This window comes from Centrocercus urophasianus, unplaced genomic scaffold (assembly GCF_019232065.1).
Source record: "Centrocercus urophasianus isolate 14NV4802_14NV808 unplaced genomic scaffold, USGS_Curo_1.0 seq_13, whole genome shotgun sequence".
Lineage (NCBI taxonomy): Eukaryota > Metazoa > Chordata > Aves > Galliformes > Phasianidae > Centrocercus > Centrocercus urophasianus.
In genome coordinates, this window is record NW_024884475.1 from 41,569,465 (window position 1) to 41,593,716 (window position 24,252).

The 24,252-nt window shown below is 41.9% G+C and overlaps 1 protein-coding gene across 1 annotated transcript in view; it reads right to left on the reverse strand.

The window, feature by feature from the left end:
• The window catches only part of ADGRL3 (adhesion G protein-coupled receptor L3), a 304,411-nt gene that overhangs the window by 40,483 nt on the left and 239,676 nt on the right, over positions 1–24,252 (reverse strand). Inside the window, exons 15-18 of the mRNA XM_042811914.1 lie at positions 14,714–14,923; positions 13,384–13,604; positions 5,532–5,598; positions 4,016–4,107 (exon numbers count right to left, since the gene is read on the reverse strand). Coding sequence (XP_042667848.1) covers positions 4,016–4,107; positions 5,532–5,598; positions 13,384–13,604; positions 14,714–14,923 — 590 coding nt within the window. The remainder of the gene's footprint in view (positions 1–4,015; positions 4,108–5,531; positions 5,599–13,383; positions 13,605–14,713; positions 14,924–24,252) is intronic.

Consider the following 24,252-nt stretch of genomic DNA (forward strand, 5'->3'; position numbering starts at 1 on the left):
CCATCCAGAAGCTGGCATTGTCCCTGGCTTAGAAGAACCACTTTCCTTCAGCAGCATGCCTTCCCAGTAGGTTCAGAGGAACTGCAGCAGGATTTTACTGAATCCTTCAATACAAAGCCTTGCTGGGTCCATTTGTTGACAGTTGATCAGTTTGTGCTCATGAGCAACCTCCTGCACCATTCCAGCAATACCCCATTTACGCTCTCAGATAGGCAGCAAGTGAGATAAAAAAGATGCTGGCCAAGCTACCAAAGACAAAATGATCTTTCCTGCCACACATCTCAGCTCACTTGTCCCTGCTGACGAGTTCTGAAGAGATGAGAGCCACACTGGACCACCGTGACATCACTGTGTGGGCTGAAGGAAGAATCTCCCAGCCTAAAAATAGCCATTGGAAAAGGCGGGGATAAAAAATCCTCTCCCACCCAGAATTTGGGGATGCAGGGTCAAATGCTACACATATCACCCATGCAAGCAGAATTCTGGCATCCTTCTCTGCACTGCTTCATACTGAAGTGATCTTCAAAAGGCAGTAAAAATCCTCACCCAGGGCAAGCTCTTAACATTTCTGTTTAAATGTACTGAAGAGGAAATCAAACTCATCTTTTTCAAAAGATCCTGTTGACAGTACCTGTCATTAAACGGCAGCTATTCTGCCCTTCTGTTGTCAGCAGCTGGCACAGAAACTCTCGCAGCTCTGAACAGCATATACCCACGTACACAAGCTCACATCTTTTCCTCACCATGCAGGAATATTTGATGTGGAAATACAAGCCAAAGAAAGCTTCTCTCTCAGAAAGTGCAACCCCATTGTGAAAAACCACACACCTCAACAGCAGGACTAGGGCACAAACCTCACTCTTTCAGTGGGTGCAGCCTACTGAACTGGCTCAATACCAACCAGCCACACAGGGAGGATGCTCTCAGCATGGCAAAGGACCCACATACCAGCTGCAGCTATTCAATGGATTTGCCCTTCTCCAAAGTGCTGGGTTAAGTTGGAAAAGATAATGTGGGTAAAAAGTAAACCAGCTATTTACTCTTTGAATCTCTCGCTGTGTAACTCTTGGGTACCCAGCGCTCCACTGAAGGAATGTCAGATTCTCCCATGCTGGCACAATAATACACAGATTGTTTCTGAAGGTTATGGCAGTTTATTTTTACAACTTTGCTCAGTGCCTACAAATCTTTCAGCTGTACAGCATCTGGTTCAGGCACTGCCCTTTGAATGGCTTTTCTGTTGGTGCAGTAATTAAAGGCATCCCAGGTGACACCTGATCCCTTATCAAGTTCATTAATTTAAGTGGAGTTATTTGGCTCTCTATTTTCTATACTTCATAATGTATTTCTAACCTTTAAAGTGACATAGGCAAGCACCAGATTGCAGGAGTGCTTATTAACAGCCTATTAAAATATTTTATGGCCTTTATTTTTACGTTGCCATAGGGAATCAAGTATTTTGCTGTTGTTGAACTGGTTTGGGATTTATGTTGCAACAGCTTCACCACAGCCTAACACAGAACAGCGCTAGGAAATGAACTGGGAGAACAAACTCCCATTCAGGTCCTCATGTGCCATAAAGCTGTCAAATGCAGATCACAGCAAGGGGCCCTCCAATCCACGTCTTCGATTCTGTTTGTTTTTTAAATATAAGCTGACAAGACAAGATCCAGTGCTCTGGAACCATGCTGAGAGCCACCAAAGGCAGAATTCTTGTAGAGAAACATACTTAGGTATCTTTTTTTTTACCAACCCTGTAAACCCACAGAGGTAAGCTCAGAAAGGATCTCAGTGGTCACCTCTAAAACAACATTACTTGTTGTTTTTTATTCTAGAGCTGCTGTACCACATCCACATTTTGCAACAGCATTAGCACAGATTTAGGAAGATCACGATCTTACCTAGAAGACCATGATTGCACCTAAAGGACTTCTGGAGATGATGAGTCCCTTGCAACCCTAGAAAAGCTTTCATAAAGTGAATTTTCCCCTCTGTTAAAACTCAAGTATATCTGATATTGAGAAAGCAGGTACCTTTGATTTGGAAACTTAACTCTTTTCTGCATAGGTACACATTGCAAATCAAATCTCTTCTGAAAATCTTGTTTTGATAAACTTATTGGAGTGAGCCTCAGGATCCTCCTGAGTTTGCATAATGTTTCTCTCTCTCTTTTAAAAAACACAACAAGTTTCTTGTAACAAAGAAACATATTTGGAAGGGTATCAGCAACATACTTAGAGTACTTTAATTGCTTGTGTTTTCAAAACGTTTTAATGAAGTCAAATCACGAATAGACACTCCTCTGCCAAAGAGCCCATAAAATATTTTACAATGACATGATAATTGACATAACTCGTTGTATAAATTCCTGGCATTTTAAACAAAGATATTACAGATTAGCACAAACAAGAATACTCAGTAGGCAATTATTATCTCTGTTTTAATTATAAAGGCTTTGGAGGTTTTTTGTTGTTGTTTTGTTTTTTTCCCAATTTTTAACTTAAATGTCATTCTGAAAGGTTTTCTAGACAGATTTTGTGTGGGTAACCTTAGAAAGCCTGTCTCAGCAAGCAATTCCATATCACTAATGCATGATGAGTAGTCAGTCATATAGCAAGTCTCTAGTGCTACTAAATGTACCATTCCTTTAACACCTCGACCAAGACCGTATGAAATGAATGAAAGACTACCATGCTGAGATTGGACCCAGACATCCAGGAGGGCCTGCTCCTCCAATTTCACCTTACAGCTAAATGACGGCAGGAGAAACAGTGACACACCACAGAGCAGTCTGTCCATAACCCTGGCAAGGACAAACATGGCAGATGAATACCCTGCAGGTCCCCGAGCTCACAAAATCACGGTCTTTCTCAGCTTTGCCTGTATGCATGCAAGGTTGAGCCTAAGAAACAAAAACTTCACCCTGTAGACTACTGCCATGGCATGCCAGTGGCACTGCAAGTTTTTGCTTTTTTTGGAAGTTTGCTTTTTAGGAAGTTTTCAAAGAGGGACTGACCTACTTTAAATCAAAGGGACATCTGCAATTGCAGCTCAACATTATCAACAATAACCTTGCTGAGAACCATCTTGCTATGCTACCGTTCAGCCATTCCTAACAAGCTCCTTTCTTGCCTCTTCCCCAGCTCCTGCCACAGAAGAGAATGGACACTAGCTTGCAGTGGTGTCACACAACACTGTGCTTTCTTAGGTGTGCAGTAAAGCGCTGACACCAACAATTTCCTTCTGAAGTTCATTAGATTGTTTTATTAATTAGCAGGCTCCCCATCTTATCACATGCTGCACCTGAAATCCCACTTGTATTTCTGAACCAAGTAATTAAAGGCAGAGGTACTTGAATAAACAAGCAGTGATGGAGAATAATATTCCATCAATGTAATGAGGCAGCTTGCTAGACAGTGAGATGCCCTGGCTCAGACATTATTATCTAAGTCCAAGGGTAAGCACACCTTGGTTGGCGATTGTGTCCTCTGTTATAGGCATCCCCAGGTAAACCCCAGTAACTTGGATGAAACTAATCAGATTCCGGGGAGAATTTGGGTCATTAAATCTGTCAGCGGCCAAAATAAACAGAAAAGAAGAAAGACTGCTGTACTCAGAGCATGGAGAAATAGCAATGATCAACAGTTTCAACACCTTCCCTGTAGAGACGGCAGTAATTACGTGGTAATTATCGGGTGCAATTTCCTCTTATGTAAAGGGACTAGGTTGCCTTCTTCAAGGATAGCAAATGTAACTTTGCTTCCTTCGTGCAAAATTGAATGGAAAATGCACTGACTGAACACTAACACGAGTTGAATCACTTTAAAGACAGTCTTTCAACAATAGCCACTTGTTGGTATCCATTAGAAACCGTTCCGCAGTGCTGTAATCCAGTACCTTATTATCACTGCTGTCAGCAGAGTTGGTTTCCTTGCATGCCATAGTAGAGGAACAGGGGCATAAACAGCAAAGGAAGAAAGAAGCAGAGAGAAAGAAAAAAACCACAACCACTTACTTGATATTGTCAAGACATCCAGATTCAGGTTTCAGTATGGCAGTATGATGAAACATTTTATAGAGAGCAATCCCAAGGAAGATTACATTAAGCTGCAAAAAGAGGGAGGAAAGAAAAAGGCAACATGACATGGCAGAATGTGATAGGAAGAAATCAGACTTTTCTCTGTAACAGTTTCAGTTTCTGTAACAGATGAGTTGCTCTAGAAAATTAGCTCTCACTACAGTTTTATACAGACTGAATAACAGAAAATTGCCAAGTATTTTATAAGGTGAGCCAGCCTGCAGGCTATGGAGCAGGGATGTCACAGCATTACAAAGCTGTGGAGCAGTGTATGTTACTGATATAGGGCTGGTTCCAACATCAACTGTAGTGCTTCAAATGACGTTATGGAAAATTAAAAACAATTCTCTAATGGCTCATCCATGTCTGAGAGGTACACGCTCATGAAAAGTCTCTAAGTTTCTTGCTTAACCAGCCTCATTGAAAGCAAATAAAAAAGCAACTTCTTCTGTGAATTTACCTTTTAAATAAGGTGTAGTGGAGGAGATGGGCAGGGAAATTATTCTTGTTGAAGATGCTTAGCACAGTGCAAAGCAAAGCAATAAGAGTCTGAGGTATTCAGTAAAAGACATGATGGTGTTTCAACACTTCAGTGTTAGCAGGGTCACCAGTTCCTGGAAAGGAGTTCCCAAAAGCCCAAGCCAGGGTTTTAGACATAATGAAAAAAGGAAGATATCTTTTTGTGAATGCATTGTTTGAGAGGAAAAACAAACACAACAGATTTGGCTGGTGGTGCAGCTCCCAGCTGGAGCTGGTGTGGAAGGCTGCTGAAATACTCTCCAGCAGCAGAAGAACCAGAGACAATGTCTGTATTGACATGAGCTCGTGGTTTGCTGTGTTAGCCAAACTCCAGTCTATTCAAAACAAAGGATGGTTTATTGAAGCCATATTGTAGTGATTAAAGTATCAGAAAACTCCAGCTGTCTCTAAAGTTGTGTTCTTTACCTTGTTGCTGTGGTAGCTGATACAATAGCAACATGCTAAGTGAAAAGTCACAGGAATTTCAACTTCTGCAGGGGAGGAGACCCTCTCCATAAAACCTCTCTTCCAGTTTTGACTTTATTACATCCCCTTAACCTCAGATCTCCTTTTCTGCGTGATCCACGCAAAGGTTTGCACAAGTTCCAAAGCAGGGACAGTAGGTGGCATCCATATATATACAATAGGTTGGTACTTCTGAGCATCTAACAGCACAAACCAAGCTGTCCGCGCACCTGCTCCAAGGCAGTGCCCAGAGTATGTACTACATGCCCTCCCCTCCCTGATTTGATCGAGTATTTCACCACATAAAGAGCCTCCTGTAACGAGCCTCTAATTGCTTGTGCCAGGTGGGGTCACAGAAGAACATGCCTTTCTCAAACTAATCTGTGTAAATTAAAGATACAGTCTAAAGGGACAGCAAAAGTTTTATTTCTTGACCTGAGAGATGGAGTAGTTAATTAGGAGTTCTTACCATAATTATCAAGGTCGCTGGTCCTATAAAGCTCCAAATGAAGTAGGTGTCAAGTCGGAGCCAACATCTGTAATGAAACACAGGGGAGAGAAGGCATTCAAGGACTGCACCCAGGACATACATCAAGAGTGAGCAAGTGACAGAGAAGAATGTGAGCTGCAAAACACGCCAGTGGGAGACAGGAAATATTACATTGCTTGTTCATTTAAATGCTGAATTATGTGCCCGATTTCTGACAGTGCTATTGATGGAATAAGATAATTACCTTTGGAGGAAGCAGGGGGAAAATGGCACAAGGCCTATCTGCTAGGGCTTTCTGTGTCCATCAAAAAATACCTTAAAACATTTTATTTTAAGGAAGGGCTCCGATGAGTAGCTATGGAGCCTTTTTTGCTTTAACCTCAGCTTTCCTCTCCAGATCTGATGCAACACAAGCTGTCTGTCAACAGTCAAGTGAGATGACATTTTTCCATCAAGCTGATCAGAGCAAATTTGTTGCAAACAGGAAGCATGATTTTGATAACAGAAGGCTGTGGTTTAATTAGGTTCAGCGACTTCCCCTTTAGAGCATTTTATTTCCCTGATCCTCCAGAGTGTTTTGTTTCTACTAATGTTTCGAGCATTGCATATGGTCTGTGTGATCCCATGAAGTTGATTCATGGCCTAAAACTAAATTATTAATCGCTTAATTTCAACTGCGTTTAATACTCCCCCCATTTTTTTCAGGCCCCCGGGAAATTATATTTCCATTCCTAGTTCATTCCAGGCGACAGGAAGATAAAATGGAAGTGACTGGGTACAAGACAGATGAATATAAATTCTAAGAAAGTTTCACATGATGTTTAAAATAATAATATCTTGTCGTGTTTGCAACGCTGCAAATCACAGCTCCATTTATACACAGAGGACTAAGAAAGCGTAAAAACAGTCTTATAGTAAATGTCCGATGAAATTTCATAATTAGATAAGTGACAGGAACTGTATATATGAATTTATCATGGAGGAAAAGATGTCTCTCAAATGACAGCTCTATGCACTCATTGAATTCTTCCCCTTCCAATGGAATTTAAATAGGCAGAAAGGTCTGTGCCAGAAGCCCCACAGCAGAGATCAGCACAGTCTTCTGCTGAGAGAATAAAACATGCCCTGAACCTCGGCGACCAAGAAAAGTCAAGATATGAATAAATTCAAGGCTGTAGATAAAGCTTCCCACTTCCCTCCCTGACTGCATAAATTTCAGGTCTCCACAGTCTCAAAAATGTACCAATATTTATGGTCATGCCAGTATTCATCACAAATTAAAATACAGGCACTTCTGTGACTGTCAGTCTTGAATAAGCTCTGCAGCTTTTTACCAAAAAACTCAATGAGACTGCATCAATCATAAACATGGAAGGCAAACTGAGAGATCTTCAGAGTGACTGCACAGAAATCTTGTTTCTTCTACATCAGCGGAAGTTCAAGGTGATTTAGACACAGCTCATGATGGAGCAACATGAGTAACTTCAAACTACTGAAGCCTGATTTCCTATAGGAAAGATTTTATGTGATCATGACATATGTGTATCACTCATAACACCTGAAATGTCAGCCAATTACAAGTAGATTTGACAGAGGAATAGAAGTTTCAGAATAATGAAGTACCGGTAAAGAGTCCCTTGCTATCAAAAAGGGTATCTGCACAGCAGCAGCTCACACCTTTAAGTATTTAAGTATTTAAGTATTAATACTTACCCCATCCTAACTGAAAAAAAAAAAAAAAAAACAACCAGTGCTTATGCCTCAGCTGCCTAGTACAGATCAGGAGGCACGCAGTCCCGCAGTTTTTTCTCACTGATATGCATGCTGAGTAGACTCTGTATGGCAGATGACTCTGAGGAGGTATGTTTTTCTTTTTAAATTACAATATTTTGAACTTTTTTGCAAGTTCATCATCCAAAACATCTCCCAGCCCCTGCTGCACAGGCATTGGGAATGTGGTGAACTGCAATTACCAAGCAACTTGGTTTTCTTTCAGCATGAAGTGCAAGCTCGTTTTCAGAAAGCCAAGGCAAGCAGAAAGGCATAAAGTGCCTCTCTTCATTCCTTAGAATTGAAGAATTGTAAAGGTTGGAAGAGACCACTAAGATCATCTACTCCAGCTGTCAGACATCACCACCATGCCCACTAACCATGACCATAAAGCATCATATTTTTAAGTCACGCTGGCCAGCCATGTGGTCGCATTTGATGTAGTTGGCTCTTATCATGCATAGATTGAGACATGGGTAAAATCTGCTTCTATTTGCTTAAATCTGAGTACTTTGGGAGACACCCCAGAGCTCTGGGTTTCCCCACGGCTCCCAGGCTTGTCAGCTCCTGGCAACAACAAGGAGCTCAAAGATGACCCACTGAACTTCTGGCAGGGAGGTTGCTTTTGCACCTTTGCTTCCTTGCTATGTGAGTGACGACAGCTTCCTTATGTAGAGGTCTCCCACACCTCCAAGATTATTTTGTTCATCTGTCCCCATCATCCTGCTCATTAAGATATTGTCATATAGCTTGCTGAAAGCTGAAATACAGCAAGACAAGGGAAAAGCTGGGCCAGCCTGAGCAAAGCAGTACAAAGCAACTAGTTTTTCCTCAGTGAGCCAAATGAAGTTTCTTGCTTTCCCCTAAAAATTGGTCTCTTTGGTTGTAGCACACAATGCAGTGATGATGAAGGTGCCCGTGGATGGGGAGCAGTGCAGAAGCCAGGACCTTGATTTGTTCTGCAGGCAGGCAGAGGTCCTGCCCTCCAGCTATGTGGTGCAGATGCTAAGCAGAGCAGTTCCCTTCCCGTGAGAGATGGTCTCATCTAAGCAAGAGCAAGACACAGCTTGCAAAAACCAGAAAAGGCTTTCTTGCCTCTCTGCATGCTTCAAATAAGGTGGTGTAATTTTTTATTTTAATATAAAAAATTGCCTTGTAATGAAACTTCACATGACACTCAGGCAGCTAAACTAAAAGCTGTAGGGTTACAGCTAACCTACATGAGGATTCTAGAAAGCCAGTCTTTTTGTGGTCATCGGCAAGCAATGTGGCTTCGAGCCCATTTAAGTCATACCTCATTAAAAATGCAAATTAAGAACGAAACATCCAAACACAGGCATCCCGCCAATTCTGTCGCAGAGATGTAAATTGCTAATCAAACAAGTACCACACTGAGCTTTTCTTTCCTTAAAGACAAAACCACGCACACAATGAGCCGCATAAATGAGCTCCTTGAAACAAGGAAGCAATCAGCCAACTCACTTCCAAAAGTTGCTAATCTTGGGCTGCCGGGTTACTTCTGACCCCCCATGCACAGCTGCACTGTGAACACGGACTTGCTTATTACAAGTTTATACTCTGCTGTCATTAAGCAAACAAGCTGCTTCAGGGCTCAGCACAATGCAGAGCAGATTATCCACACATCCATGGATGTGGGAAATGCTCAAAACCCCATTACTGTCTCGAAGAGTCACACCAGCATGTTCAGTGCTGTGCTTGTAATGAGCTCCGTGCCATCGCTTTTCTTTACTTTTTAATTTCCTTCCTTTCCACAATGACAAGTCACTATATTCACCTAAAGCTTTTCCCAAGTAATAAAGACTACAAAGAGTTTACTCTGTTTTCTGCATGAAGAGAAATCAAATACTAAACTATCCCTGGTGTGTATTAAATATAACCAATAAACAATCATTAGCTGCCATTGGACCATAAAATTTGAAGAGCCCTAACATACCATGTTGTTCATGGGAGTTCAGTAGTTCGTTTCACATGGCCATGCAGCCTCCTTGTCTGTGTGCGGTAATGGGATATGCATGCGCAGGACGTGCCTTCCAAGGGTGCAATATATGTTCTGCTTAATGCAGTCCAGCATCCACATTGCTCACGCTTCCTCCACCAAATACCCAGAGCAAACATTGAAAATAAAACAAGTTCACAGAGCCATCCAAGACGTACTGTATTGTTAGAAGCTATTTTCCAGCAACATTAACATGCAAATAATGTTGGTGGCTGGCTGATGGAATTGGAGGCTGTGTACATATCCCAGGCTTTCATTTTGCTTTATGACAGCTGGATTGCTTGCCATGTATATCCTGCTTTACAGCATACCAAACTGTGTGGAGGGAGAGAAACTATAGAGACATTCCTGGCACAATGAATTTGATCACCAGTGGATGAATATACCTACAAGTACGTTTTACAGAATATATTGAGCCATTCAAAGCATAGCTGCTCTCCTCTGAGATTCGTAATAGGCATTGATATAAAACCCAGGATAGTATGGGAATATGGAATAGCTTCTGACTGCCAATTTGGGATGGCCTGCTACTTGAGCAAGTCTTCTCAAAGGGATGTTGCTAAAGTCCATTATTGAATTTTTAACACAAGTAATTTTTGCACACTAACAACTGCAAATGCCATTTTTCCTCTGCATTTTGCAGCGCTGCCCACCACAGTGCTTGACATCAGATCCAGGCAGGAGATGGATGGATTCGGTTAACACACAGGACAAGGCAAATGGTGTAGCTTTATAAAACTGTAATCCTAGTATCTTATTTTCTGTAGCAAAACTGGAGACACGGACATTTAAGACTCAGCAGCTGATTTGTTATAGCCATTAGACTGTGATGTTTGCTTTCAGTTATTTTTAAGACCTCAGATTTTCTTGTGCTGCTGAAAATAACTGGCCAGTGTAAGAAATGTCTACTTAGAAGTTAACATAAGCATTGCTGGAATTGCTTGTGATCCCCCGACCACAGTGTTCGCAGTGGAGCTTCCTTCTTTGCACCTTTACTTTAGTCAGAAAGTCAGAATGATGTGAGATGTAACACTGCAGTAATTTGGGCAAAAGGGACCATGGCTCAGCTTGCTCACACAAACAATCCAACCGGCCTGAATGGGATGGTCTTTTAATGCAATCAATCACTGTGCCACTGCCTAGTTATAGCATCAAACTAATGAGCCCTAAATCCCTAATATGGGTCATTTGAACTGCTCTTACACAAACAAAAACAAACAAATAAAAAAAGAACCAAGAAAAAAAGAAAAGAAAAGGAAAGGAAAGGAAAAAAGACAATGCCAATTCTTGGCACAATTAAGTGTAAAACTGTAAATTCAGAGGGCAGCTACTCCAAAGCGTCAATATAAACATCAGGGCAGAAAATCACAAGCACCAACTGATGAAGAAAGAACCAGAGAGAGGAATAATTGCCTGCTTCTGGCTGCATAATCTGGGCACAATGGCTGGGTTTAGAAAGGAAAATCAAATCAAGAAATCCTACACGGGGTGTCTAAGCAAATCTTTCCGAGATGTATGAAGGGTGGCACCAAACGCCAGGTGAAAAACAAATAACACTAACAGCTCCACAAGTCCTGCTTAAACAAATGCAATAAATAATGGAGGAAGGCAAGTAATATATTCCAGAGGATGTTTTACAAAACCCGGCTAAACCTAGCAACTTCTTGCAATCAAATTATGTATGCCTGGCATATAGTTCACTACAAATTCTAATCAGTTCTACCCTTCTAATAACATTACACAGAAAAATACATCATCATCCATCAACCAGATGGAGCATGATAGTTATACAAAACGTATTGTATATTTTTTATTTTCCACTATGAGAATGTGATAAAATTGTGCACACTAGATTTAGAGATTATAAATAAATATTTTAGGCTCTATAAATCTCTGTAAATATTTATTTGCAAAATATTGTATACATGTTTAATCATTAAAAATGCTACTTCATGCTATGGGGAGGGAAAGAGATTTTACTGGCACAGGCTTTTGACTGCTGCATTGTCAACACACAAAGAACGTAAAGCTCTGTAGCTCATCTCCAGCAAATTTCAGCTTAACTTTCTTCTTGTACTACCTAAGTATAGAAATATTTGGGCTAGAGAAAGGCAGCATGTTCTACGGAGGCTGTTTATTCTGCTGTGCTACAAAAAGGAAAATTTGCACATGTAATGGGAGTGGAAATGTTTCAGCAATGCAAAGCTGCTCTGGTACTTTATAGGAGCTGTGGTTAGGTGCCACATGTGTTCCCATGCTACAGACAGGCCGCTGTATGCAGGTAACTGCCACTCATTTCTATGTGGTTTGTTCCTGCAGAGCATCAAGAGAGACTCTGCATAAATGGGGAGAGATGCAAATCAATCAAACGCCAAAGCAGCGCTACTGCCTCATGTCCAAAGGGATACCCTGGATTTGGGCAAATTCTTTTACTGTAAGAAATTTTCAACAATGTGTTTGGTGTTAGTTTTCATCTCAAACCAGCATGACATTGCTCTGCTGCTACAAGTCCTGCAACAGTAACGCTGCAGAAGACACAGGCAAACAGCATTTTAAGGCAGCTGGGCAAGCAAACCTGTGCTTCATCTCCTCAGACACAATCTGAAAGTGCTGAACAACTAGGCTGCAAACCAGACTGGTGGAGAAAGCGAATGCAAGGGAGCATCTCAGCTGACCTTCTAGGGATCTGGACTCACAGCCTAAAGTGGGCCCATAGGGGCCACTGTGAAGAGATGGGTCTCGGTCAAAACACTACAGCAAAAATAAATTTGCCTTCTGCCTCAGCAAAATGTTTCAACACCTGATTTAGTGGGGGATTATATATCATTCAAGACAGGATGTGAATAGCAGAGTTGATTGGGGCAAAAAGCAGGAGGTGACTGATGGAAATACATCTACTACAGGAATTCCAGAAACTGTAATTGGATCTTCTGCTACCTTTTCTTTAACCCCTAGGCCTGTTAGGTAGGTCACACTGCTGGGATAAATTGATAAAGTTCCCTGAAAATTTACTCCCCCTTCCCTTATCTTCATGGACTATTTCCTTTCCACAAAGTATGATGCATATAAATTCAGGTTGCTATTTTCCCACTTTGTGGAAGGAGATTGATGCAAATATGCACCTGGGATGAAGCCTACCTGCTGGCACAGTATTAGATCATGAGCTGTCCCACTGCACTACAGACTTGTTTCTGCAAAGACTCAGGTTAGTGTATACCAATAAGATTTTCAGGAGAACATTTTGCAGTTGGTTTTAACAAAGTATCTACTACTGCCGCACTCTGACCCAAGCTATGCTAAAATCTATTTTAGAAACGCTTTAGAAACGCTTTTTGCTACGTGTGCCTTCAGACTGAACATTTTAAAATGATAATGGAAAGGCAGCCTGACAAGGCTTAATTTTAAGAAATTAAAAAAAAAAAAAATCAATAAAAATGCACTGTGCTATTGTAACAAAGCTGGCAAAGAGAATCAAAGGTTGAATTTTCCCTGTTTTTTTTTATTAGATGGTGCTGTACGAACATCTAAATTGTGCTTTGATTCCAGTTTCAGCAACATTGAAAACATTTAAGAATATTCATAATAGTAAATGATGTAGCTGCTCTGATTCACCAAGAACATAATGCACTCTACAGACACCATCTAGCTGAGCTTCCAAGCAAAATAATTTGATAGAACACTTAATAAAGAAAAAAAAGCAATGTTTCATCGTGCAAATGAGAAATACCCTTTGGTTAGAGAAGAAGGGTGACCTTGTTGATACAAAGCTGAGACTTGAAAGAGCTACCTCTGCTGATGTTATAAACGATGCAATGAAACTTTCCGCAACAGAATTTTCCAGGAAAACACCTTTGCAAATCTCAACATGGTGGGGAATTTCTGCTGTATGATCATGCGCTGCACTGGGACAGAGAGCCGTGCCTTTCAGCTGACAACTGACTGCACTGCATTCTTCACCTGCTGTGTCCCAGCCTCCTCACTTCCCTCCATCCTCCCCTCTCCCACCCTCCTGCCCAGGTCCAAGTAGAACCAAGCCCCACTCACACTTTGTCTGTGCCATAGCTCCGGTAGTCCACTGCTGCTGACACAGCCACGATCAGTGCAGGCATGCCATAGCCAACCAAATAGAAGTACTTCCTCCGGGAGTGTTCACTCTCAAAAACCTCCACCAGCATGATGTAGAGCTGCACACCTTCCAAGAACATCCAGGTGAAAGCCGCCAGGAAGAAGAAGTGCAGGAGGGCAGCAAAAACAGCACAAGCAATCTGTAGACAGATTTCAAAAGAGCCAGAGAAAGTGTTTCAACCACACAAACTTTATGTAACACTCAAGTTTATACAAAAACATGTTCTCACTGGGAGGTTTAATAAGAATGAAGGAGTTCCTGTTTCACCATCTCCAGTGTAACAACATTTTTTTCACTTTGGAAACATATATATGAACAATTTTTAAACACACAACTGTACATACAAATTATATTCAAAGATACAAAAGCAGGTATGTACATACTTTGGTAAACAAACACATACAGATGTATATAGTATAAGCAGCATAAGCACACTTGTACTACCTGCTGATTAAACATATGCACGCATATTGTTTACAAACAACACCCCTACAGTCACTAAAATGAGAGCAGGCTTTTTCCATGGCTCCCATGATTTTCAAGTCAGACCCTCAATTTCAGTGTGACTCTCTGGCTGTTAACTCCAGGGTATGTGTGTTTGCGTGCACACAGATCTCTGTTTCTGACTGGTGCGTGTGTTGACAGACAGTTATGCAGGCATACATGCACACAAGTGTGCAGGATGGATGACTTCAGTGCTCCAGTGCACTGGAGTTTATCCGTAGATTCACAAAGGCTGTGTTTCTACTCCCAAAGTCTCTCCACAAACATTTTTGCCTAGGCGACTTTCCAAATGTCAACATGCCCTGTGAATATCCTTGGGTGCTGTGCACAGTCTGACACGCATCAGGGGCTTTCCAACACAGCAGTTATAGGCAGAGTATTATGGGAAGGGATATGAAAAACAGGAAATACCATGAGAATGCAGAATCCATCCCAGTGCTATGAAGAAGGCTTTTTCTTTTTTAAAGCAGAATACCAACATGCAATCTAGAATTAAATAAATGTGGAAAGGCATTGCTTAGGGAGTAGTTTTTTCCATCCATCCAGAGATCTCAAGGCAGCTAATACAAGCAAGTATCTTGACCTCCTTTCAGTAACCAGAATCTGACTTCCAGTTGATAACTTCACCCTGCAAGAGCTCAACGGGGCTTAAATAGCACTGGAATATATCCCACCCCATGGTAACATCCTGTATGCTGTGAGGTGAGAGCCCGCAGTGGGAACAGAAAGCGTTTTGCCTCTTACCGGCTGGTCAGTCCGGTTGATGCCAATGAGGAAGAGAAGTTCTGCTACAAAAAGGCTGATGCACAAGTTCTTGTGAATTGTGTTGCGGTCACTCTGTAGCCCACGGAAGAAGCAGAAGGTGAAGATGCAGATCAGGAGGCAGACAAGTGACAGCAGGATGCCCACCCAAGTGATAAAATCCAGAAGCAGGTCATGCACTGCATCGCTGTGCTGGAGATAAAACAATAAAAAGATCATCAGCCATATACTGCATAACTTCTAATCTGTCCCAGGTAAACAGTGAGATTATCTGAGACCCTCAGACTCACCAAGTCGTGGCACAATTAACTAGTAACTAATGAAGGATATTAAGACTAAATGGACCTAGACTTGAATCCAGCAGCCTGAAACTCATACTGCAAAGTTTCTGGCAAATTATGAGTGCCAAGACAAATTCAGACCTCAGAATATCCTAGAAATAATGATGCTGTTGCTGAAAACATTGAGACATCATAGCTAGTCTTGAGTGCAGCTCCACTTTTCACAAACATGGCAAAGAAGAGGATGTACTGTATAAAGAACCATCAAACATTGTGATTCAGGTGTAAAAATGTTTCATACACTACATTGTGAAATTGACAACCACAAGTCTGTTAAAACCATTTAGCAGTGAAAAAAGACTCTTTACTCATCCACAGACATATATGAGCTTGAAGGTTTTGGACAGAAAGAGAACACTTAAATGTCTTGCCTTTCTTTTCAATGGGGAACAAGAAAGAACTTTTTTTTTTTCAAGACCTGGAGCCCTACGTTAAAACTCCAGGGAAGCCAAACTGAGCCCTGGAACACTCCTCAGGAGAAGAAAAAAAAAAAAAAAAAGGAAAAAAGACATCTCTTTTCACATGACTTTTGTTTTAAATTCTAACAAAACAATGGTGTTAAGAAAGCTGGGCAAGTGAGTGCTTCCCTCACTTGTAACACACTTATCACAAACCATGCAAGCCTGGCCATTGCAGTTAATCCAGCAACAATGTTTTGCAAAGTACAGCGCAGGTGTGCTTTGGCTTGGCTGATAAACATCTCTGCTCCTGAACTGCTCCTGAACTTGCATTGCATTTGCTTAGCAGAAAAAAGAGGGCAGAGTTCTGAAACTCTAAGACTCTAATAGTGAGGGCATTCCACCACCTTACCAAGATTGTAAAACTCACCAGTAACTCCACAGGTTTCCACCAGATGTGGTGAAATTAGAGATATCACTACTTAGTAAAATGTAAATAAGAAAAGAGAAATACATGGAAAGTCACAAAGTGGCTGCTCAGGACTAAGTAGTTAGAGTCAAAGAGCTGAGTAAAAGACTGCCTGGAAGTCTCCAGGGCCTTTTCACATTTCCCTCCACTTCTGGCATTTTGATGACTTAGGCATTATTTAGACTGGCAAATACAATAGTGTCACACTTCAAAAAGCCAGGACAAACTGGAAACATTTTCCTCCCTGTAGGATAAAAACCTATGACAGATGGAGGGAAAAAGGTGATTAATTTATCCATTTTCTTTGCCTGCCTGCCAATGATAAAGCCACATCAAATGTCAGGCCTTTCCTGATATACACTCTGCTATGTCAGCACCCGTGAGAAACAACTCAAATCTTTCAGCTCTTTGGCTTTATTAGCATGAGTGATAGGCATCAAATGATAATGAAAGATGGGGAGTGGATTTCCCCTCCATCTCTTCCATGCTGGAAGTTTTCTTTCAAAGGAGACTCTCTGAAGGAGGCAGAGAGATGAAGTCTCCTTTCCTCAAATGCTCCTTCAGAACTGTTCGAGCATTTCTGATATCACAGGAGCTAGGTGTATCAAGTACAGGACTGAGGCATGAAATCCTTGTGCGCTTAGTGCGCTTGACCATGATAGAAATGCCTGTTCCATGCAGCTCCTCTAGCACCCAGCAAACCGAGAAGACTAAGTGCACATTGTTTTCCTGGTGGCCACACATTCCTCTATCTGCGTCATTTCAGCTCATCCATTCCTCTAAATTCAATACAAAAACATGCTAATGCAAACCTTGAGCCTTTCAAATCATTCTCTTTTTCATCTGAGTCTGCAGAGGAGCAGCAGATAACGTCTCTCTGAACAGCCCTGCCAGCTCACCTAAGCAAAGGGACCTGCCAGGCAAAAGTGACAGAAGGCTCTGGGACTGGGAGAGCAGGACAATCTGCTAACGCAGGTATATATGTAAGGAGACAACAACCATGAGGGCTTTGGAAGAGTGGGTGACATGAGCCCAGTGGCACAGACTCAAAAATTCCAAGGCACAGCTAGCCTAGCAAAAGGAACACTCAGGGTTTCTTCCCATATATGAGACAAAGTTTAGAAAAAGGCCGCTTTCCAGCCTCTTGTCCTCCAATTTGTACACATAACCAAACTTGCCCCCTCCCTGCTGCAGAATCCAGCACTTGCTCTTGTTCATGTGGCCCAGCCCTCTAGTTTGTCAGGATCTCTCTGCAAGGCCTCTCTATCCTCCAGGGAGTCAAAAGTTCCTCCCGGATAAGTGTCATCTACAAATATACCCAGTATACCTTCAAGTCCAGTATCCCAGTCAATGAGGAAAACATTATAGAGAACTGGCCTTAAAATTAATACTCTTCTTTCTAAGAAGAGACCAATCCCTGCCACTAGCCATAGAGAGTGTGCTAGTTGCAGGAATAACGTAGAAAAAGGAGGAATTGAGGTAATCACTCCTCGATACTCTGAGATTATCCTTGCTATCACCTGTAACGTTGCATAACAAATACGGCAGCAATGTCTGGTTTGCCCAATTGGCACAAGACTTTGCAGGGTAAGTATAATAAATAGTACACTGACATTTTGTGCCTGGGTTGCAATATCTAAGCTCATTCCCTCAACCACTGAGACACACAAAATAAGCACATCTTCTCTTTACCCTGCTCTTCCCCAGCACAGTTCAAGCACTCCGTGACCAAGGACAAAATAGCTTTGACATGTACACTAATGATATCCTTGTAGAACCCAGCAAGCCCTAAGGTCCCTAAAGCATGTGAAACACATTCAAAACCACCAGAGTGCTGATAACAGTCAACTTGTTCTTCTCAATAATCTCCTGAAGATGCTGGCAACCAGAACCCATGGGAGATCCCAGATGTCATGACAAGTATCAATTTCCTGACAGTATCAAACACCAACTTGCCCAAATGCATCATGACTGCCAAGACCTGTATATCAAGACTTTCATGGTCCCTTATGCAAACCACTGAGTGTTGTTACAGCTAAAGCCATGCTAGCTTTAAAGGTAAGTTGACACATTGATTATTTTCAGGATAGGAACAATTATTAAGTGAACTACACAATAACATCCAGGTGGATGTATTCCTTTGGATTCCAAAACTGCATTGCAGGCTTAAAAGCAGAAAAGTTTGCACTAACATTGTAAAAATGTAGACGTAAAAATATTCTTTGTTACGTAAGTTTTACAACTGTAACTTACGGAAGAACCCGACCCCAAATTCAGTGAAGGAAACGCTCCTTCGGTCCTTTGCTTTGGAGTAAAGCCTTTCTTTTGCTCAGGTGGGCCAAGAGCTGGTGGAAAACCGTGCTGTCAGAAACCTATGCAGGAGGAGCTGCAGGAACCCCAACAGCCACCACAGTGGACGAACAGGCAACCAAGCCATTATCCAGGCTGTGAAATCAATGAGCAGCTCTGGCAGCGCTGGCACAGCAGAACTGAGCTAATAAAAACAAATCCCAGGGAATGTCAGCTTATGACAGAATGGCTCTCCCCAAGATGAACAGCCATTTCCTCCCTTATTAAAAACATCAGTAGAAGAAAACAGCAGCCAAACCAAGCTGCCAGCAGCAAAGGACACATTCTTTTGCCTAATCTGTCCCTTCAGGAAAGGAAAGAGTAATATATTTGGAGATGGAGGAATAAACAAGCAGTAAATAACACAGTGTCATTGATTCACTCAGATATGACCACTCGGTGCCTGGTGAGAGCTGGCAGTGCAGGGCTGGGCAGAGACCCAATGGGACAGATCTGAACTCCTGCACACTGCCGCTTCTGCAACTTCTCAGATTTGCAGCTCTCCAAAGCTGTTTAGGCTCTCTCTGTCCTCTTCTCCCATCACTGGTGTCAAGAGAGGATTACTTCTATAGCCTAGCTGTAATGCTTCATGGCAAAGCACAAAGGATTTAACTTTACAAGCAAATGGTTTTGTAGGTATGCCAAAAGTGTCAGCTGGGCTTCCTGGACTGGGAGGAAACCCCAAGGTCTCCTGGACTTTTTAACAACACTGCTTGCTGTAGTTATGCAGGCACATTCCAATGGGGCTTTCCTTCCTCTGTGGCCAAGTGGGACATGTGCTGGGAAGGGGAGCCCACTGCCCTAGAAACCATCCTGTCCTTCCTTTCCAAAGATGTACCAAGGGAGGCAGCCAGTCCTGTTCTGCTGGAAAACAGTAGCCACCTAGGTGTGCATCCCCTTCGTGCTCTGCAAAGGCAGCACAGCTCTGCCCTGCTTTCATGGGCACTGTCAGAACCTAATCCAGGAATAGAGCCTGATGCCCCTCAAAGCCTATGTGCAATGTCACTGGCTCCTCACTACTATCTTTTAAATAAGGCTCCAAATTCTGAGCGTTCATGCAAAGTGGTTTAGCTGCCAGAATAATGTGACACGGGCATACACAAAGGGAAATGGGTACAGATCTCATCTCACCATGCACTTTAAACCATGCTGTGGATACGGTGGGTGGGAAGAGCCCAAGTTTCCATCTCAGTGCTGACAGTGCTGCAGCTTTCCTGCGGCAAATCACACTGTGTTATGCAGGTGAGGAGAAGTGGTTTGGATCTGTAATTGCAACATCCTGGCCCTCTCCTGCTGGCTGGAGTTGGTAAAGTGGCACAGTTCTGCTTACTTATAAGGCATCTCTAACTACAGAAACAAGCCATAGTGGTGGTGCCAAGCTTACAGTGTAGATGCCTACACAGCCAAGCGGCTGGCTCATTAACTTGATTTCCCAGAAAACCTGGTCACAGCATCATCAGCTCCTTCTGTCACACTGATGGCCTTACCCAGCCCAGTTCCAGGAGAGCAGGGATAGGGCTACACCATACCATAACCTTCCCTTCAGTCCTCATACATACAGCTACCTTCCAAGATAAGGAACAGCACAAGCTATGAGGCATCTCATTCCCCTTTGCCCCTGCTTATTCTTTAAAGAGCCAAAGCATAACCTTTTCCTCTCTTTCTTCATTCTATTCATCTCTTTCAAAAATGAGATTTAAACTGGATGTCAAAGAGGCAATCCAAATGGTTGAGATACACAGCAACTCTGAAAAAATATGATCAAGGCAACTACAGTCTCCCCAGTTTAAGGACTTTATTTAGGGGAGGTAGGACAAAACGGGCGCAGAGACATAAGGGGCAAATAGATGTCCACATAGTCAGAAATGAATAATGTGTTTAAAAGTCGAAAATCCAATCAAGGAGGAGCTTGCTTTAAACATTACTCTTAGCGAGAAAGGAAGGGGATGGCAATAAACAGGACAAGGCACAGTGTTGGCGAATGAGAACTATTTCCATCCTAAATTTTAGGATAGAGGATCAAATAATCCTGCAGGGTGATGCTGTTCCTAATCTGTGGCAGCGTTTCTTACCATGGATCTAGCCACAGCTCATGGACCAAAGAACCAAGAAGGATGATATTAAGTAAATAAATACCCACTGAACTGGGAATGGAAAAGAAGCTATGGCTAATGAGTTGCTGTCAATATTAAGTAAATAAATACCCACTGAACTGGGAGGGGAAAAAGAAGCTATGGCTAATGAGTTGCTGTGCTTTCAAATTTCTGGCACCTGTAAGCAGAGAACTAAGAAACAAAACTAAATATGCTGCAGCTTCCAGCATTCGGTCTCAATCTTTTTGAAGGCAGGCTCTAATTTTTTTTTTCAGGCTGAACACTCTGAAGTTGTTACCTGAGCACATCTGGGCCAGCAGTTCAGGGAATGCACAGATGCAGATCAGCAAGAAGTGATGGCAGAACAAGGAATATTAAGACTGAGCTACATCTCACTTCAAAATGGTGTGTGTCAAACCAAGAGTTGGGAACTCAAGGAACTTGTTGCAGTGATTTACAGTTCACCTAGACAAAAAGCTCAAGGATTATTGCCAGATATACCGCTCTGAATTGACCCTGTAGGCACAGATTACTTGACCTAATAGGCTTCGTATAGGTAATTTCTGTGATTCATGATAGGTCAGTCAGAGACTATGATAGATTTTCTTACCAACAGGGCTTGTGTAGTTTTCTAGGGGAGGCTACACAAATGTTAACAGCATTTTGCAGGTAAGACATTCATAACAGCAGAAGCATGCAATATATAACCAGATGTGCATTTTACATCCCCTTATTCTTGAAGTTCATTAGTATCACAGATTCCATTTCATAACACAAGCTCAAATACAGCTGTATTCTGAATTTTAAAATCCCACTGAAGACAAGTAGATTCAATAACTTTTCTGTTTAATTAAAACAGTTCTTATTTAATAACATTACAATAAGTTACCTTTTGCAACGTGTAATATACTTCTTTTTGAGAACTCTTTTAATGGTACAGAATGATTTGTCTTGCAAAATTCATCACATATTAGTTCCAGTAATTTAATTCTGTAGTTAAGTGTTTTTGAGATCCTGCACCCGCTTCTGCTTTCCTTCATTGCTGCTTAATCCCACAAGTGCTAATATACAGTTAAGCCAGCACTGCAATAACTTCAGTTTGCTCTTTATATCTGAAATGGCTGCATTGCTTTAGGCAATAGACCACTGTATTCTATTTAGATTTCATATATTTTTATTCCTTTCTCTCCTTGTCTTGCTTTATAGTTTAATTCCCCAAATAATTAGCATGATGTAATGTGTCATACAGAATAACATCTGAAAGCTACAGACTAATTGCTACTGTTAAAACACCTTTATTTTTTGCCCTTTTCCTTCCTCTTCAGTTATTTATATACTTAAAGAAGAGTAAGCTCTGGCACTCACTACACACTGATAAGCAACATTTATCTACCCTGAGGTACCCTTGCTTATTCTGTTTTGGGTGGTTTTTTTTGATTGCATTTTTCCACTAGCACTGAACTTGTTTTCTGGCTGCATATTTTCCCGTGGTACATTAAAGATGCAAGTGCTATAATTATTATGATGCAAAACACAAGCTTATATGAAAAACATTTTGAAGAAAAAACATGCAGCAATTACATAGGAAGAATGACTTATTTAACTACTGGCTTTCCTCTCCTGGCATGAGCACTACAATGTTTTTATAGAATTTAAGGGCCGTAACGATCATTTCACTGATACAAACAATAGATAGACATTTAACACAGACCTCATCTACATTAAATGTACTTCATGATTTAACAAAATATCCACAAGACTGCAATAACAAAGGCCAAATGTACTTCCCAGCTGATGAAAAGAGTGATTTGCTTCCAAGTCTTAAATTTTCTATTCAACGAGAGGTTCTCATTTTCCCTGAAAAATTGTCCAGAAGTGTAATTTGGACCCCTGTGGGTACTGAAGGTCAACCCTCACTGGGAGGATGCACCAACAGGTACACGCACATGGCTCTTCCCAGCAGTTCTAAGTCCTCCCTGCATGCATTGCAAGCTCTTGGGTTTGGACACTGCTGTTTACCATACTTAAATACATTTGTCCCAGCCCTGGAAAAGAATATCTAGGGCAGGATTTTTCTAGACATGCCTTCTTCCACAGCCACCATGCACTGTAGCCCAAAGTCACTTCCAGGGAAGTTCCAAGTATGCCCAAATCCCTATGTAAAAAAAGGGAGGCTTTCAGTTTAGGCACATAAACAACTCTGGGCCCGACTAATTTTAACAGTCAGAAGGTATCTTCAAAGTAAAGTCCCCTCTTCTTAATTGGGAGTTCTGTTAAGACTGGAACTGATCCCAGCAACTCCTTCTCTTGAAGCACACCAATAAATCCCTGACGCCCGTGGTCAGTCAATGACATTTTCTGCTCCTTTGGACAAAGACATATTGCTGTTTCGAGTTGAGAGCCACATGGCCATCAATCATTTGCTCAGGGGTGCTACCTCCGAGCTCCGCCTTGCCACATACGATCTGCTAATAATTAAATCCCAGTCCATAACTCCCAGAGCAGCCACCAAGGTCTCCTCTGCAGAACACGCTCTTTTGCCATGCAACCAGGGAAGGAGATCATTCATGAGCAGAAGTGACACTTGTCAGATTGGTGCTGGCTTTTGATTAAGGAGCAGGACTCAGATGTCCATCTTCCACGACGCGCAGTGTTCAGTCTCATTAGGTAGGGTGTTGAGGATACTCATTACAGCAAAGGAAGCTCCTCATGCTTCCAAAAATACACCAACCTTAACTCAGTAAATCAAAGATACTAATTACAGGAGAAAACTTTTAATGCGGCAAAAATGTCAGAATATCATTAATAGTGCTTAGGACAGTTCAATTTAGGGATGCTAGTCCATTGTCCCCAACACCACTGTGAGAGGTCCTGCATAAGCACACAGCATCCTTTCCCCAGGGATTGCCCTAGCTCAAAGACAACTAAAAGAATTCAGATGCACAAACTGCCTTTTTGTACAAGATGAAAGACAACAAAAAGATAATAGAGCATATCTGCAAGAGATGGCTGTAAGTGATTGGATGCAAACAATTCCCATTTATTTTTAAGCCACTACCTCTCCAAAGCAGCAGGTTTTCAGCTAGAAAGTTTTTAGAACTCATTGTAGCAGGATAAGAAATGTGACACATTTTCCTACATTTGCACTGAGATAGCCAGATGGCCAGTTTCCACCAGCAGACCAGAGCAGACCAGGTAGGACAAGGAAGAGCAAGGTGACAAGCAGCTAGAGAGAAGAGTTGCAATTGTTTGCAGGATACCCACCTGCCCTCACCCTCAGACTGGCATGATCACTAAAACAAACATGCCAGGAAGCTGTCCAGTTGCATCAGAATCAGCAAAGTGAAGCCAATTTTGATGTTAGAGCACTGACACTTTGGCTGCAGCCAAGCTATAAAACATGACCCGAAAGTCTTAAGAGCAAACATCCAGAAGCATCCACAGGCAGATAGCACACTGCCTTTGAACTCAGCAAGCTTCCAGCTGCAGGTCTTTCCAACCTGTTGGTTGAGCATGGGCAAGCAAGGGTCTTGCCTTCTTTTTCTGCAAGATGAGATAACACCAGTGCTAACAGTCTAATGAGGTTTATGTGAAATGCCATGCAGACAAGGCTGACCTAGCTGCAGTTTGAGAAGAGGCTTGTTCAGTGCTAACCTGTATCTGCACCATGCAGATCATGCTCATTCACATCAGTGGAGTGGAAAGCTATCTGCATTTCCCAGGTGCAGCCTCTGACTTCAGTGACTCAGGTATATCTGTTAACTCCAGGCAGGTGATAAGCAGCCAAAAGTACATTTCTTGTGAATATTCAAGCAATTATGAGAAACTGGCAAAAACATTCTAAGACTGCAGAATACTGTTAACCTGTAAA